We start from the raw sequence: 17,756 nt of genomic DNA, 5'->3' as shown, positions 1-17,756 counted from the left end.
TAAGTCAATTGCACTCCTCAACTTTTTATTGTTTCAATTATATATTTAAACTATACAATTTTGAATCAATTGCATATCTTAATAATTTTATTAAGAATAATGAATTAAAGAGTATAATTAAAATAACAAAAAGTTTAAGAATAAAATTGATTCGGAACTGGGGTGTCTTTGAAATAAAAAAAAAAATCAAGTATCTAAATAAAAAAAATACACAAATACATAAATTAAAATATATATTTTACCTTTTTCTAATCTTGAACAAAGTATAGGGTTAAAAGTAATGGAAAAGAATATAAATTAATAAAAACACTTATTCCTTCTTGATTGAGCAATAACAATTGATAAAATTCAAAACGTCTAACTCCTGATTTTATTTTTATTTTTTTGTTGGTAGCATTAGATTAATGATTTAAATGTGAATTTTAAAAATTATTAAAGTTTCTTAAAACTTTACAAGATTATATATTTACCCTACAAGGTGAAATCCTTCCGTCTCTAACCTTGAATTTAAAAACGCATATAAAGTAATTGCAAAACGTTTTCGAAATTATAAAAACCATCCATTTATAATCCAAAAATGGTTTTTAAATGTTTCGAAACAAGAAACATTTCATAAATGTCAAAATAATACCCCAAAACAGTTTCGCACATCATAACTTCTTCCAACAACAAAAAGCCCGCAACTCTCTCACACAAAACAAGCAAATCAGTAAACAAAAATATAAACCATTAAATCATTAGAAAAGTAAAGACACGGAAGTCTGCAACAATCAAGATGACCACAACAGAGATATACCCACAGAAAACAGAATGGATGGGGAGAGGGAGCAACCAGTTGGGAATGCATGAAATGCCACTATTATATCCTGATGAATTGAGTATTTAAGGCAACCATACAAATTTCCAAATCATTCAATGGCCACAAGGGAGGGATGGGAGAATACCAACTAGGAGAGACCTTTTTTGATTACAAGACATTATAAGACAGACAAGGGCGGGCATCGGAGGGCTAAATTTACATCTCTAGAGAGGTTTGTTTGACAATAAGCCGAAACTGGGGAAAGGTTTATAACCACAGGGACTCTTTGTACTATTTTGGGCTAGTCACAGCCTTTGCTTCACGCGTCTACCATTGACGTCGCTGCCATCTAGGGCAGCTTCATTCCCATGCTTGGTCGAAAGGATAGAGTGCTCACTGATCCTTGCCACATACTCCAAGAGTTCAGTCAGAACAGACGGGCAACTCACCTTCAAGTATTCAAAGCCATCTGTCTGCATCACAGCTGCAAAACCCAAAAAAGAAAGAACATGCTTCAATCAGATAGGTGAAATATTCAAGGGACTCGAAAATCAAGTTTGGAGGAGGACTCGAGTTATATCATGATAGACTCATTTAACCTAAAGATGCTACATCATTTAACACAAGGAGGCAAGGCCGAAGATAAGTGTTTGTACTAAGAATTAGCTGCTTCCCCCGAGTGACAAAAGAAACAGATGGCATGGGGTAGAAAGCCGTTGCATCAAAACACAAAAGCCAGTTCCAACACCCACAAACAGCAGCAACAAACATAAACAAAACAAAAGCCAGCAATCTGCCCCAGATTCTGCTCATTTTACTATCCTTTTCTGTGGTCGTTTAACCTTAAAGGGCACAATCCAACATGGATGCAGCAGCTAAAGAAGAGCCCAAAATGCTTACGTCCCCACCCACCTGCCTGTCCCAAACCCTCATCATCATCATTTGCACCTTTATCTTAACCAAAAATTAGGATCAATAACACGACATTCATAATGTCAATTGACTGACTTGTAAAATTGACAATATAAATCCATGCAAAAGAACAATATGACAAAATTTTATGCTACATGCCCTTCTTGAAGCAATCCTCTAGCAAGAGGATGGCCCCAAACACTAAAAAGTAAAAAAAATATATACACACGCATATATACAACAAATCATGGCAAGCCAATCACGACAGTATGCCACCAATGACTGATGCTGCCACATGTTTACCCAGCAACAAAATACAAATTTGGAAACGCTAAAATGGACCCTAAATACATGTCTTTCATCTTATGCAGTGCACACGATTCATTTTTCTGACATTTCTTGCATAATAACTTATGCTGGAACTTGATCAAATCAATTGTAGATGATTCCACAGGAAGCATGAGATACTTGATTGAAAGAACAATATGTAGCATTGAAATTCACCTCTGAGATTTTCAGGCATTGCAACAAACTTGAGGCACATGAATTTCAATTGGAAACAATGATGCTGCTCTGCCAGCGCTAATGTTGTTGCCACAGTGTTTATGGCAACATTGTTGCAAAGATTAGACTCACATAGCAACCTGAGCCTCTCCAAACCATAACGATCAGCAGCAGCAAGCAAATGCTGAGACATCAAAGCAGAAGCCCATTTCGACTTCAAACCAGTAAGTTCTTCCATGTCAGGCAATTCATCCCAGTATATAAAATGAAGTAAAGCCTGCATAAAGTGAAGCAGCGAAGCAACCCACATATCAAGTCCAAACAAACATGAATTACAGAAATAAATAATTAATCAAGACAAGAGGCAAAATTCATGTGTCAAACCACATTTGATATAGCAAAGAAACTAGCCAAAGAAAATTTACCTTCAGGGAGAACCACAAAAAGGAAGAAATACATCCAAACAAGTAACTGAATCTAGAAAGGATTGCAGATCATGTGAAGCCACTGCATATACAAATTCACACAATCACAACCACTGGAGCTTGTGTGCTTTGCAGATGAACAGTTACATTTAAATAAAATCCGTTAACCTTCTTGAATTTAGAACCCATACCAGCAATTATATCATTATATGTAATTGAGATTTACCTAACAAAAAAATCAACTGTGACAATTGGTGACTGGTTCTTTAGCTCATTATACACACTTCCACAACCAATGAAGTTAAAAGGACCTGTTTGGAAAATCGGGTAACACCAATGGATATAACTCTTTTGTGGATGGATTATAGAAGAGACTACTAATATTGAAACTTTTGTTCTATACTAATATTTAAACTTTCGTAGCATGTGTCATTTTCTATGAACAAATATCAGTGACTAAAAAAAAAATCCATTAACACATATAGATTCATTTTCTATGTACAAACTTTCTAAAGGATTTGAAAAGGTAGAAATGCAATATGTTTCTTCTCTTCTCTATTGCTTTTGACTTTCCCAAAATGAGGCTGCAAACAGCCATATCTGCAAAAGATTCATCACCTGCTCCATAGATTTCCATTTTCATGTCATAATCCATATCAAGCAAAAAATAAATCATCCACAATTGGCACCGGCAAAAATAAATACTCTACACGAACCACTTGGTCCCAACCCTTTACAAATAAATAAGATTAAAAGGGGGGGAGGGTGTGGGGGAGGCATTCCCATTTCACCACGCTCCTCATTTTGCAAGTCATTTTCACACAATTTTTTTTTAATGCTATTTCCACAACTTGAAACAATGACTTTCTAGTCAAAAAGGAGCAACAACACCGTTGCTATTGTGGCTCATTGTCTTTTTGAAATAATTTACATATGCATAAAAAGGTTTCAAACAGGATGCACCCAACAAACAAAAGATCAATAAAATAGGCCACAGCCAAGAGAGTGGAGAATGCCAAGGAAGTCCATTAAAAAAATATAGGTTTTGAAAATTCTGAATTATGCCAAAAAAATGACAACTAGCAATAAATAAGTCTTTACTCCATGCACAATCAATCATGCCATCTGAGAGTAAAAAAAAAAAAAACAGTTGTCAGATTTTTGTGTGTGTGTGTTGGTTTGGGGGGGGGGGGGGGGGGGGGGGGGGGATCCTCATTGTTAATGCATCCGTGATCCATCTCATCGAACCCATACCAAAACCTTAACTTTATATAGAAGGGTAACAATTTGAAACATTATCCGACTCCCAATCCAAGAAAAATCCACCAAAGAGTTGTTTTCACATGATCACTCAATAAAAAATTAACTCAGCCAATCCACCAGGGTTAATTTACCAACCGAAACAACGAGCACAACCAATGATCAACTGAACCAACAATAGTCCACCAAATACTATCATTTCAGGACAAACCAGTCACTAGAGGCTCAAAAAATGAAAAAAGAGACCCCATAGGATCCTGTCTACCAACTCCAGATTGCACATTGACCCAGCCTTTGGGCAGTGGCCTTCTAGATTGGTGGTGATGGTACAAGGTGAAAGATTGACTTCAAAAGTTTGAATTCCAAAGGAATTATGACACTGCAGCTTTCACTACAGGCAATAAGTAAAATAGAAAATGATGCCTTGGCAAACAAGTGCTAACACAAAGTCAGGCTGACAGTGAGTGCATGCAATAAAAAATCGGCATGCCGAGACAATAGTGACAGTTGAATAAGACAAACTTGGAATGTGGTAACGAGAGCCGACAAGTTGCAGTAATGAACTCTCAAATACTGCCAAAATATTTACAAGCACCAAACACACAAACTGATTAGTCTAGACTACTTCAACATTTGATGAGTCTAGCACTAGTCTTTTGCTTCATTACATGTTCCTAAAATCATCACTCCATTTAAAATTCTATACCTTGATACAGACTATCAGCTGAACTACAAATACTCATTAAGTTGTGATAATTTAGCTTAGGGCATAGACCACTTCTTGAGGTCTTTTGACATCCAACACAAGGATGTGTTGGTGAGTAGGGATGACCACTTAACTCGGCCCCATTGGAGCTCAGCCTCGATTGGGGCAGGGTCAACGGTTGATAATGGGGCTTGCAATGGGAATTTGAGATTCCCCAAATCAACTTTATCAGGGACAGGGTGGGAATGGGATTTCTATACCCCACCCAGACCCCTAATATAATATTTATATTATATTTATATCTTATATATTATGTACATTATACACTGTATCTCTCTGCAAATAGAAATGATCAGACTCAGCATAAAAACTGGACAAGGTTTTACAAACATGAAGAAAAGTAAATTTACTGAACCTTAAAAACTGGAGCCTCTATGTCTTCAACTTTTATGCACTGTGTATTTTGATCCTTCATGGGGCCAAAAAGTTGAGCCCTGAAAACAGGTGAGCGAGCTGCAAGTACCAACTTGTGGGCAGAAAAGATCTCTCCATTAACTTCAAAGTTCACATCTGTGCCCTTTCCATTTTCTAGTAGCTGCCCAAATTGCTGGCCAATGTTTGATGGGGGCACTGGGATGGTGTATATCTTAGGGCCCTCTGTGTATGACCCTACAACACCAACGCTGCAACGAACTAAAAGGCAATCATCTTTTAGGTAGTCAGATGTCTCAAGAAGAGTTCTCTTGAAAAACCGCTTATAACCCCTGCAGCTCAAGTAAAGAAACACATTAGCAATCCATTTTTTTCTAATATTACTTCCAAAACGATCAGGGTATTTTTTCCTTCTAACTTGCATGAAAAATTTAGAAAATACTATAGTATGGTTACAAATTTGTTTACAGAAAAATCAACTACAGAAACCACTAGCAAAGGTATTACTGCTGCCAAAATTGACAATTAAATTAATGTCTTTTTACAAGGCACCGTAATCAATGTTTTAAAGCAGAAGAAATCATTGAACTGGACCGCATCATAGGCAGGCACAATTGTTCATAATAAGATTCTTTGGTCCAATAATGCTCAAGTGTATGGTACTTTTAAGCTGTAGCACACAATCAATATTCAATATTTGTTGGCCAGTCAAGGAAAGCAAATCCCAAATGAATGAACTATTCTAAAATTTGATCTCTTTTAGCAACATTGGCATTTTACCCATAGAAAAGAGCAGGGTCAGTTCTGATAAAAATAAACAATATTATCCACTTAAACACAAAAAAAAATTCAACAACATACCAAGCATTTATCCCACTATGAGGGGTTGACTACATGAATTCTAGCTCGTCAAACACAAAAAGTTTTCCTGAAAAGAAATTTAGCAGTACTAGAAAATGTAGTTTATGGTTATAGGAGCTAGTGCAGGTGCAAAAATATAGACTTTCTTCCATGTAAAACATAACAAATTTATCTTTCATGTAAATACTTCACTTAAAAATGGGGTATAGACTATAGTTCAAATCTAAAAGGATGACATTGAAAACCCAGCAATTCATGTAGAATCATAATAAAGCAGCTTATTACCAATCCAAGATGGTAATTTTCATTGTAAGACAATTTACGTAAACAATACTCATCACTGGCATTATAGAAATCCAAATAGCAGGTCCACTGGTCCAGTACCATAATTATCTCAACCATATACTTATAGAATTCCACCGTCATACTCACCTCACGCTTTTACACCAGAAAGCAAACTCAGTCGTGAAAGATTCTATAGAAAATTTGACTGCAGCTAAGAGCACAAAATGGAAAACAAACTGCATATTCATCACCAATCATGTTGTATTATCTCTATTTATTCTTAGCCCGTTTAATATATTTCATTTCAAGTAACTGAATACAGAATGACAAATACACATATATGGGATATGCAATGAGGTTTTACCAATGGAAGTAAATTCACGCAAACTCCCTGCCCTGAATGGCCTCAAATCTACAAGAACTTACAAAAAGTGAGTGCATGCAACTGAGGGAAGGTTGGGGCGAACATTCTAACACAAAACTTACCACATGCTTCCGCGATATTTGAGCGTGTATGGACCACTCTCCAATGGCCTCCCAAAATGGCTGTGAACCTTGTGCCTGTCCCTCCCACTTTGGTCCAAAAGGGTGAGTTCAAAAAGCGCCCTGACATCCGTCCCTTCGCTAGCAAGAGCGATGAACAGCGATACGTACGCCGCATTGTCTTCTAAACTTTTTCCGTCGGGATAGAAGTAGATCGCCCACGCATAACCACCGACTACGAATGTATCGGACGCTACATACTTGCCGATCCCTATTCCCTTCGACAGCGAGTACCCAGCTATCTTGAATTGGTGCGACCCATTTACAGTCTCGGTGATTGACGTCGAAGTGGTGATCGCAGGTGGCGATGGCGCTGACGAAGATGACGAGGGCTTGGAGGTTTCTCTGTAAACCCTACCCATGCCCATGCACAATCGTCGAAAGCAATTTCGGACGGTTCCCCAACCCAATACTCACTGTTGGAGAAGAATTCGTCAATTTAACAACCCCAATTGCACGAAAATATGGAAAGACAATGTGGATTCGACCAGATCTAGGGCTTACAGGAAAAAACCGAAACGTAATTAGCTGGCTTCGACTTGGAATTTCGGGCTTCGACTCGGAATTTTGAGCAAACCTAGGGCTCTTCTGAATGAGGTTCTGCAATTCCCGAAGATGAAATTTCTAGGGTTTCAGGAAAAGGTGGAGAGAGGGAGAGAGAGAGAGTGAACGGAAAAGGAAAGTTCATGAAAGTGAAATGATGTTGATGATGACTTAAATAGAATACCATTTCCAGCTGTGCATTCTGACGTAAGATAATTGCATCTTCTTACTGTTCGAATTTTATTTTATTTTTCTGATAATATGAATATTATTGTTAGGATTTGACAGCCATATTTATTTAAATTATTTTTCATATTTTATAATATTTCACGTCCATACGTTTGATTATAATTATAAATGGTTAAAAAAACTAATTTACGCTAATTTGTTAACTTCTAATCTATCTAGTCTACAAGAATTAATGTATAAAAAGTTTAATTTATATATATATATGACATTATTAATCTTCTACTTAAATAAACTAATATATTATTATAATTTTTTTTTTAACTCTTTCCAACCCTCCATGATGATTCAACTTGAATATTCATTTAACAATTGTTAAGAATAGTGCAAATGATCCATCACACATATTTAAAAATTTGAATTAACACAACTAAATTCAAGTCCAACTCGATGACTGTCGATAATTTATGTTTATTCAAGAAACTAAATTTCCAAATTTTGACTTAAGAGTCACCTATTTATCTGCTCAGGTTAAAGGCTCACCTATTTATCTGCTCAGGTTAAAGGCACAATAAGCCGTAAATTTTAAAGAGAATAGAGAAGATGCCATGCTAGGGACAGCAAGACATCATAAGATAGGCAGACATGATGATGGTGGATGAATGCTAATATCTTTCCAAAATATAAAGCTTGTTGGTTAAAACTGTGAAGCCACAACTAGCCAATTTCCAGTTTAAGTAATTGGCATCCTTTACCCACATCCTGAAGTCATTCAAACACAGGCAACTGTTACAGCAGCACTACCATGAGAAGTATTGGTCAAGAACACAGAAAATAATTGACATTTCCAATAATGATTCCCTATGTTTCCCTAGTATGCAATGATCTCATCTCAATAAGGTGAACTTTCTAGTACTCCGGCGACCTCTTTAAGATGCCAAGAACAGGTTTGGTGTAGGCCAACAGGTTTGATGGCATGGATAATCCGATACAAAACCAGGTTTTTCTTTTCTCATCCAGCAACCAGGTCTTTTGTTTATCACCCTATTCTCATGATAGAAGAAACAGAAAAAGCTTGAACAAATCCGGCACCAGCAGATGTCAGCTGATTACTTTTGAAACCACCCCGGCACCAACTGTTCTACCTCCCTCGCGCAAAGCAAATCTTTGTCCTGATGGAAAACAAGGAATAAACTCAGACAAAAGAGGCAATTTAACTCGAGTTTTATCTGGTTTGTGCGAAGTTAACGTGTGGTATAAACAACACACGTGCCAGCGATGAGGATTGATCTTTAGTTTCATGCATATCCAAATAATGCATCAAGAAACAAAAAGACACACCAGACAATGAAAACAGATGAACTTTGTTAAATGGCAACACATAAAATCAATGAAATGATGTACAATCATTTAGACGTGTTTCCTAAAGAATTGGCACAATTATGGAAGTTGCTCAAGTGGTTTCATAGAGAGCGTTCAATCTTGGGATAAAAAAACCTAATAAAGGTTATGTTTGATTCATAGAATAGGTTTAAGGCAGTATATCATGACTTTTTACTCCATGTTTGACAGGCATAGGATAAAGTGGCAAGTACAAAATACAAATGGCTTAGCCTTTTTAGTAGACTTTTAAATAATAGGATATACATTATCATTCATAGTTACCATATAAACTAATATTACAACATAAAAACAAGACACTCCACTAGTAGAATACATATCAGGGCTGGACAGAGCCTGCTGCATGGCATGGGGGTCCCCCCTAGCCCCAGCCGCACACCTTCCCCTCCCCACCCTCAGTGCATTCTGCCTCCATCCATCCCCACCCCAAGACAATCCACGTCAAAAAAATATATATTTCAGTGATTATTTAGTACTTCAAAAATTTAGTTATTGTACAAAATGTAAAGAACTTTTTAAGTTTTAAGAAGAATTGTACAACATGCTAATGTTATGCCACATTGGTTTTGATTGTAATAATTTTGTCTCAAAATAGAGCCCTGACAGAAAATAGGAGCAGCTGATAGCAAAGAATTCACAAGGATAGGAAGCAGCATAAAAACAAGAACACATCAAGACTTGATTCCAATATGTGGGGTTTGCAATAGGGAGCAGCATGTTGAGCATATTTTTCCATATAATAATAACAACAAAGGGTGCATGGTCCTACTGTCTGAGAAACATAGTAAAACTTTAAGCTACATATACCTGCTTCCAGAGGAACTGGTAATATGAGCTCAAAAACAGCAGTGACATTGTCCCCAGGCATAACCATCTTAACATTCTCTGGCAACTCCACTTTACCAGTAATATCTGCGGTCCTCATGTAAAACTGAGGCATATAATTTGAGAAAAAGGCAGTATGGCGTCCACCTTCATCCTTTGTGAGGACATATATCTCTGCCTCAAACCTCTTGTATGTTTTCACACTCCCTGGCTTAGCAATCACCTGAGAAATTGAAGACAGTACAGAATAGATATGTGCATCTCATAAATGTTTTTCAAGTATTTGATCTTTAAGCATGGAAAGGATGGGGAGATGGCAGAATGATTCTTCATAATGTGGTCATATAACTGGTTTTCAGATGCATATTGTCCAACTACTGCCAGCCAACGATTTCCACTGTTTCCAGACTCTCTTATGTTTTCATGCATGCGTGAGGTCATGCTTCACCAAACAAAAGTTGTTTAAGGCATCATTTAAATATAAAGTAGTTTTCTTTTCCAAATATATGAAATTATCTAATATTTTGTATTTAGAATCAGATAATCAACTAAATTATTTCTATTTTACATTTTTTCTATAGGTTATGAGATATGATTCTGCATGATTGGCTAATGTGACTTACCTGCCCTCGCTGCACATCTTCCCGTTTTAAGCCACGTAGAAGAAGACCCACATTATCACCAGCCTGGTAAAATATAAATGCTTCCAATAAGTGTACAACCATCAAGATCTGTACAAAAGCCTTTACATCCAAATTATTCTAAATCAGTTACTTACTTGTCCAAAATCCAAGATTTTCTTGAACATTTCAACACCAGTCACTGTAGATTTTAATGGAGCACCCTATAGTGAAAAGAAGGAAGAATAATGTTTGCATCAACACCATTTCCCAAGATGAAGTTTGGCCACAAAGATCATAGGATAACCTTCAGAAAAGTATCAGGCATATAAAAACTTAAGTCCCTCACTACCTATTTCTAGCTGATTACAAGATTGAGGAATGAAAACAGCACAGAATTCGTATCCAAAAATCCAAATAAGGCATAAGCATTCTACAAAGCATAGATAAAGAAACCTTGTTCACACATATTACCTGCATCAACCCTAAGATCTCAACCTCATCCCCAACCTTAATTGTCCCTTGTTCAACACGGCCAGTTGCAACAGTTCCACGACCCTACAGAGAAATAAAAAGTTAAAGTTGATAGAAATCGAGAGACAAATCTTTTGCAAATAACAAGGAAATTTTCTGGAATTGAAACAAATAAAAAAGCAGAAACAGCAGGTCGCAGAATGGGAGAAGTTCGTAGCAAAAGAGATATAAGAAGACTAAGAAAGACACGATGGAAAATTCTTAAGCATGACATGGGATATTATGGACTCAGAAAACATGATCATAAATAAAGATAATTGGCAAGCTAGAATCCATGTAGCCAACCTTGCCTAGTGGGATTAAGGCTTGGTGTATTGTTGTTAAAAATATCTTAATAGTTACAGCAGCAACAATGCAGTTGGAGCAAAACCTTACTTGTTCAATAAATTGGGAAACACTTATAATCGATGAAATGAGAAAGGATTGCAAACCCATGATCAAGATATAAGGAAATTCAAATAGCCTGAATCAATGAAGCAAAGATAAGAAACAAGAAGAGTACAAAATAATTATTGCAGCTGCATTGCTCTAACTGAAAATATTTAAAGCATATACCTGAATTGAGAAAACATCTTCAATTGGCATCAAGAAAGGCTTGTCAAGTTGCCGTACAGGATCGGGAATGTATTCATCTACAGCCTCCATTAATTTCAAAATGGCCTTCTTACCTATTTCTTCATTAGTACCTTGTAAAGCAGACAAAGCTGAACCCCGAATAATGGGTATTTCATCCCCAGGAAACTTGTAGAAGCTAAGAAGCTCTGCGAGAAATATAAGCTCATATCAAAGACTTTCAAGTAAAGTTCTGGTATCACCTAAATCCAGCAATATTTGGAAATAAGTTTGACAAACTTAAATGCAAACTTACCACGGAGTTCCATTTCCACAAGCTCCAGTAACTCAGGATCATCTACAGCATCAACCTTATTCAGGAAACAAACAAGCGATGGCACACCAACCTGTGTTGCATGAGAAAAGGATATTTTCGTTGGCAACTGCTCATTCCAGGGCAAGGGCTAACATGAAAACCAATATTTTTTTATGAGCTGGTGAGTATAGATAGCCACCTGTCGTGCAAGCAAAATATGTTCCTTTGTCTGTGGCATGGGCCCATCAGGAGCCGAGACAACCAAAATACCCCCATCCATTTGGGCAGCTCCAGTAATCATGTTCTGCAAATCAAACCTAATTCATGAGGTATGACATGTACATAATTATGTAAAAGCAGAAAATGGCACATACAATCAGTTCAGTCTATGGGGACCAATATTCTAAAGCTTGCTGGTCCTGTATAAGAGAACAGTTGAGATAAATGTTGATGAAGCAAGGCTAAAAAGCAAAGCCCAGCCAAAATCAAATACTATTTTAGGCATGAAAGCCAATCACACAATTTTCTCAGCATAACCCTTTTTCTAACATATAATCTCCATTCTTTGTAATAAATTTATTACCTTAACATTTAGATTTCTGAACCACAGTTCCTAAGTTCGAGGTCATGAATCCCTCTTTCAGTAAAATGAAAAAAGATAGGTAAAAGGTAGATCCAAGCCATAATAACATGTCGCTATTAAAACCTCTATTGTATGTCATCATTTTCATGGTTAGAGTCATATTGCCTCTAGCTGTCTGAATCATATGTTGATAATTGACCAAGTAGAGGACTTGAGAGTTGCATTGACATCCTTTACAGGATCCTTTAAGCTCTGATGCGGAAGAAGATCCCATTAAATTGGAATGATTAAATGCTTGCATTAGTGTAATGAGGTCTCCATAGGGGATAACGTGTGGAAACACACCAACATCTTTCATATATTTGTCACATGTGAGATTAGGTATGTGAAGTTGACATAAATGCTCATAAAAATGAGAATGTGATTTCCGAATATATTGTTCCTAAATTAAAATTGCAGTTTTAAGTAACATTTTAAACCATTTTGAAATACCAGACTGCGCCAATCACATAAAGGTACCTAATCTGGTAATCCCACATAGAATGGGTGATTATTTTTAGCAATTAGTGATATGTCTACCCAATTAGTGAACAAAACCATGTTCAATCATGGAAGAGACAATACTATGTACTCAAATTTAATGACAAGACAAACATGCTAAAACCAACCAAATACACAAGATATGGAAAGAAACAATTCTCCGAACATGGCATTACAACTAGCTAAGGCATGCAAGACTATTCAAACAAAGGTGGCCACTATGACAATCAACCAAATAAATCTCGCCTTTGATGAACACCAGACCCCACAGTCCTCCCCCAAATCCTCGAGTACGGAGGATGTGAAAACCTAGTTTAATTAAAGGCAGTTTACCCATAAGATGGTGAAAACAGCTATTTCAAGAGAAAAAAATTGGGAAACTTGAGGTCATTAATCAAACTTCTTATCACAGTTACCTTATCAAAGAAACATTTAAAGCAAATACCCCAAACTTTGTCATAATCTACGGGCCAATGATAACAATAACAATTGTTATGGTTAAAATTATAATTGTAACTGCTGAAATACATGATCTAATTCTATTAGAATAGTCATAACTGCTTTAGGGGGGTTGGGAGTTGCTTATTCATTTTCATTTTCATTTTCATTTTCAGCAGGCATATAACTGAAGCTTACTTTGACATAATCTGCATGTCCTGGGCAATCAACATGAGCGTAGTGCCTCTTAGCAGTCTCGTACTCTACATGGGCCTGCAATATCAACTCTAAATGTAGCGAGGACGAAAAGATTCTTCGAAAATATAAAAGTATTTGAAGTATTATTAAGGATATACGAGACCCCTGGTGAGCAAAAGATAAAGTAAGAGAACAACATCTCACCGTTGCAATAGTAATCCCTCTCTTTTTCTCTTCAGGAGCCTTATCAATTTCATCAAAGGCTACGGCCTTCGCTTTGCCTTCTTCTGCTAGCACCTGAACAGAGCATACAAACATCTTAGAAACCAAAAAACACAACGGCACATGATTCTGCTGCTCGTAACTAACTAAACTAAAAACCCGAGCCAGCAATTCGGAAGAGGAAATCAAAACGGACGAACAACTAACTTTTGTAATTGCGGCGGTCAGAGTGGTCTTCCCATGGTCAACGTGTCCAATGGTTCCCACATTAACATGAGGTTTTCTACCAGCAAGAAACAAAATTATACACTAAAAAACACAATAGGTGCGATTCCAGTCCAGAATAACAAAAACCGCTTCAAGAATGTAGTGAAATAGCAAGAACAAACGGCATGATTCATTCTGGATAGTTTCCAAATTAGCGCTCGAATAGAATGATTGTTTTTGGATAGTTTTTGTTAAATACGGTAAATGCATGAAATATTAGCATAACAAAGGTTAGAGAGCTTACGTTCGAGTGAAAGTGGCCATGGATCTCCACCAAGGAATGGTTGCAGGAGCTTTGCCATTTCCAGCGAGAGAATCCGATACAGAATACTGTGCATGTGTGGAGATAGATGATCCTACCCGACAGGACTGGTATACTTGAGACGATAACGGATGGATCAAACGCTTCGAATTAGGGTTTCTCAGAGCAGCTGAAGCCATTAAAATGGAATGAATTGATTTTGTAGCTGAGATGGAGAGGGTTCTGGGGTTTTGCTTTGTAGGGCTCTCTCTCTCTCTCTCTCTCTCGAAGGTTTTACGTTTGCAGGCAATGGTGGGCTGCGTTTGGTTGCGGGATTGGACTGTCCTGGACGAGTCCCTGCCCGTCCATTTGTTCCTCTTCCTCAACTTGGGCTTGTTTTTGTTCCATTGTTGCCTTCTGTGTACTTCTTGGGTTTAAGTGATTCGAAATTGTAAGGTAAATTTAAAAGGGTAATTAAAGTAATAAAAATTTTGAATAATCATATTCAAAAACATAAAAATATAAGGGTAAATGTATAGATTTGATCCAGAATAGATATACAATACATCTCTTGACAAGTTTAGACATAATAAGAGTTTTAGTGGGCACGTCCAAGTTAATTGAAATTTAATATGATAATATAATATTTTAAATCCCTTATTATTATTGTCTCTTATGTGTCTCAAGTTTCCTCATCAATTAATAAAAAAAAATTACTTTAGACAATTAAAATAGTCCTTGTATGAAACCATGTGAGATAATCTCGTTAATTTTCTTATCTTAAACTCAAATATCTCGTATCAGATAGGTGCCAAAAGAAGTAAATGATACAAAATATGAAATCTATATTTATCATTTATTTTATTATTAAATACGTATTATTATTTTTTGTAATTATTTTTTCACATATCTTTTAAGCAAACTAAGATAATAAATAAAAACAAAATTCAATCAACGCCTTTGAAGTTTGGCAAATAAGCACAAAGTCTCTTGTGTCTATGGAAATGATAGCTTTTCAACAATTGAAAGAAAAAAACAGGGGATAAAAATGCTTATTTTTGCCTTTAATTAACTTTTTATTTTCTTGTATTTATTTTTCGTACTCAATTTTCTAATGTTTTAATTCCATGACACCACGACTCATCCATTGAAGGTCCAACTACAAGGTTTTGCAACCCTATCGCAATCAAACAATAGTCAAAAGAGATATAAATGAAAGTGAGAGAAAAATAATAGAGAAAATGAGATTAAATGAATAAGAAAATACACAAAGACGATGACACTTTTCTTTTTCATGATGGCGATACTCCTTCTTTATTGAGTATCTTTTTTTCTTTTTGTATTATCTCTTATAATTGAGTTCAATCATGATCTCATGAAAATATTGTAATAACCTGTTAAGTACATTCTTTTTTCAATTAAGAAATGAACTTAGCGACAATAAAGTAAAAAAAGGAAGAAACTCAATAAATAAATAAAAAAATCAAAGAAAAATATACATATACACACACACACACACGGAATAAGTGACCTATTGCCACTTTAGTTATATCTATTGAGGTTGTGTTTATTAATCAAGATATAGACTAAAAAATGTAATATTAGAAAAATATTATAGATTTTTGTCTTTTCCAATATATTTGTTAAACTTATATGGCGACCTTGAAAAAGAAATCATGCGACTTCTTATTTGATATTTTTTAAATATGCATTTCTTTCCCCCTCTAGATAAACATATATTTGATCTTACATATAAAAAATAATTACATATACGTCTTATAATGCATTCTAACAAATTTAACAAATAATGTGATAAAAATATTAAAATATTTTCATCTTTATTTTAACTATTTTATATATTGGTCTATAAATTATTTCAATATTATCTTACTTATTTTAACAAACACTACCTAAATAAGAAAAAATAAATAAAAATTTTACAAAAAATATAAATAAAAAAATATGTGAAAGATCGAGATAGATTGATAATAATTTTGTTTTTTATTTAAATTTGATAATTATTTTCTCATGGCATAAAAATAGTAATGCATCATTAGTAAAGTCAACTTAGGGGATTCTTTTTCGATAACTTGAGAATTTTGGATTCTTTTCATCAAACTTCAAAGTGGCATGTTGTAACTTAACCTAAAACATAATATGTAACCAATTATATGATAAATACTTATTTTATAATCAAAACATTAATAGTTTATTCAAATTTCAATTTTTTTTTAAAAAAACATGTAAGCTAAAAAGTGACTTTGCATATTTTGTGGTATCGTCTAAGTAAATGTAATTATTTCGTGTTTTTGATATCAAAACGAGAAATTTATAAACATTTTTGAGCAAAAATATAATTATGGAGATTATATATTTATTTAAGAATTATAATATGCATATGTGCCATTAAAAAATGGTAATATAACTATTGTACTCGAAAAAAAAATACATTATTCTCTTCACTTTATATTTTTATCTCTAATTACATAAAAGAAGAAAAAAAATATTGGTCACTGACATCAACAATAACCATCGCAGGGGTTTAGTGAAATTAATTAATACTAGGGTGATGGGCTATTATTATTGGAGAAATTGTGGGAAAAAGAGTAAAGGAGATGAAAGAAGTGAATGAGAAAGTAACGATCATTGGGTTTGAAAAAAAAAAAAACAGAGAATAAGAGAAAAATGGGAAATCATTAGTGTTGGTTAGTTAGATTCGATTTTTATATAATTTTGATTTATTTGATTTTAAAATTTTGATTAGTTTAGTTATTGATAACCAATTGATTGCTCACCTCTTTTTAATATTTGATTAAATGATTTAAAATATGATATATTTATTATTAATTAATAAAAATTATTTAAATTTCAAAAATAAAATAAATGTATTAGTGTTAATAATATTTCATTATTTTTTTAATTGCCACATCACGTGTCTAAAACTTTATTGGAATTGACATATCATCACATGTCTAAGGTGGGTGAAAGGACCACGCTACATAGCTCGATAACCTTATTGAGAGGCTCATCGAAAGGCACAAAAATTACAAAAATGCTCTCATCTAAATTATAAATTTAATTCCTTTGCCCATTACTTGCCTATCTCATTTCTCCTCTATTTATCTTTTCATGGCTGCCTCCAACAAATGTCGATTATCACTGCATCACCTCATTGTCTCGTAAACAACCATGCAGTGTCGTACTTGAGATTTTGGAGCCATGAGGCAAAATGTAAAAATAGGTCCCTGAATCGAGAGACAGCGAGCCACCAGCAACAGAGAGCGATGGAACAAGAGGCAGCGAGCCACCACCTACGAGGCGCGATGGAGCAAGAGAGAGAGAGGATTAGGACAGCGAGTAAAAGAGATAGAGAATAAAGGTTGTGATTCTCGCAAACTTTGCATAGGGAAAGAGGGTGGGCGGTTGGGCATGGCCTAATGTTTTCAATTTATGGGCTCCTAATTAATCAAACTTTCATGGGCCTTGAGGTAATCGCCTCATGGACCTCATGAAAGGTTGCCTCGAGGCCTTATGAAAGATCCAAGGTTGTAGCCATGAAAAAG

General features: G+C 35.3%; 2 protein-coding genes across 2 annotated transcripts; both read right to left on the bottom strand.

Moving 5' to 3' along the window:
- Positions 1–859: 859 nt before the first annotated feature.
- LOC127797092 (BTB/POZ and MATH domain-containing protein 2-like) lies at positions 860–7,418 on the bottom strand. The gene is made up of 5 exons (XM_052329620.1): positions 7,232–7,418; positions 6,671–7,143; positions 5,022–5,370; positions 2,216–2,492; positions 860–1,283 (listed from the first exon to the last, which is right to left on the bottom strand). The coding sequence occupies exons 2-5, from the start codon at positions 7,093–7,095 to the stop codon at positions 1,105–1,107; spliced, it is 1,230 nt and encodes a 409-aa protein (XP_052185580.1). The 5' UTR covers positions 7,096–7,143; positions 7,232–7,418; the 3' UTR covers positions 860–1,104.
- Positions 7,419–8,162: 744 nt separating this feature from the next.
- Positions 8,163–14,511, bottom strand: LOC127797091 (elongation factor Tu, mitochondrial). Its single transcript, XM_052329619.1, has 12 exons — positions 14,197–14,511; positions 13,893–13,968; positions 13,668–13,760; positions 13,464–13,538; positions 11,904–12,008; positions 11,705–11,795; positions 11,392–11,597; positions 10,777–10,860; positions 10,461–10,526; positions 10,306–10,368; positions 9,665–9,905; positions 8,163–8,628 (listed from the first exon to the last, which is right to left on the bottom strand). The coding sequence occupies exons 1-12, from the start codon at positions 14,391–14,393 to the stop codon at positions 8,558–8,560; spliced, it is 1,368 nt and encodes a 455-aa protein (XP_052185579.1). The 5' UTR covers positions 14,394–14,511; the 3' UTR covers positions 8,163–8,557.
- Between the last annotated feature and the right edge of the window lie 3,245 nt (positions 14,512–17,756).

Source organism: Diospyros lotus, chromosome 3 (genome assembly GCF_014633365.1).
Source record: "Diospyros lotus cultivar Yz01 chromosome 3, ASM1463336v1, whole genome shotgun sequence".
Lineage (NCBI taxonomy): Eukaryota > Viridiplantae > Streptophyta > Magnoliopsida > Ericales > Ebenaceae > Diospyros > Diospyros lotus.
The sequence above is the reverse complement of the archived record's forward strand: the minus strand, read 5'-3'. Positions and strand labels throughout refer to the sequence as shown.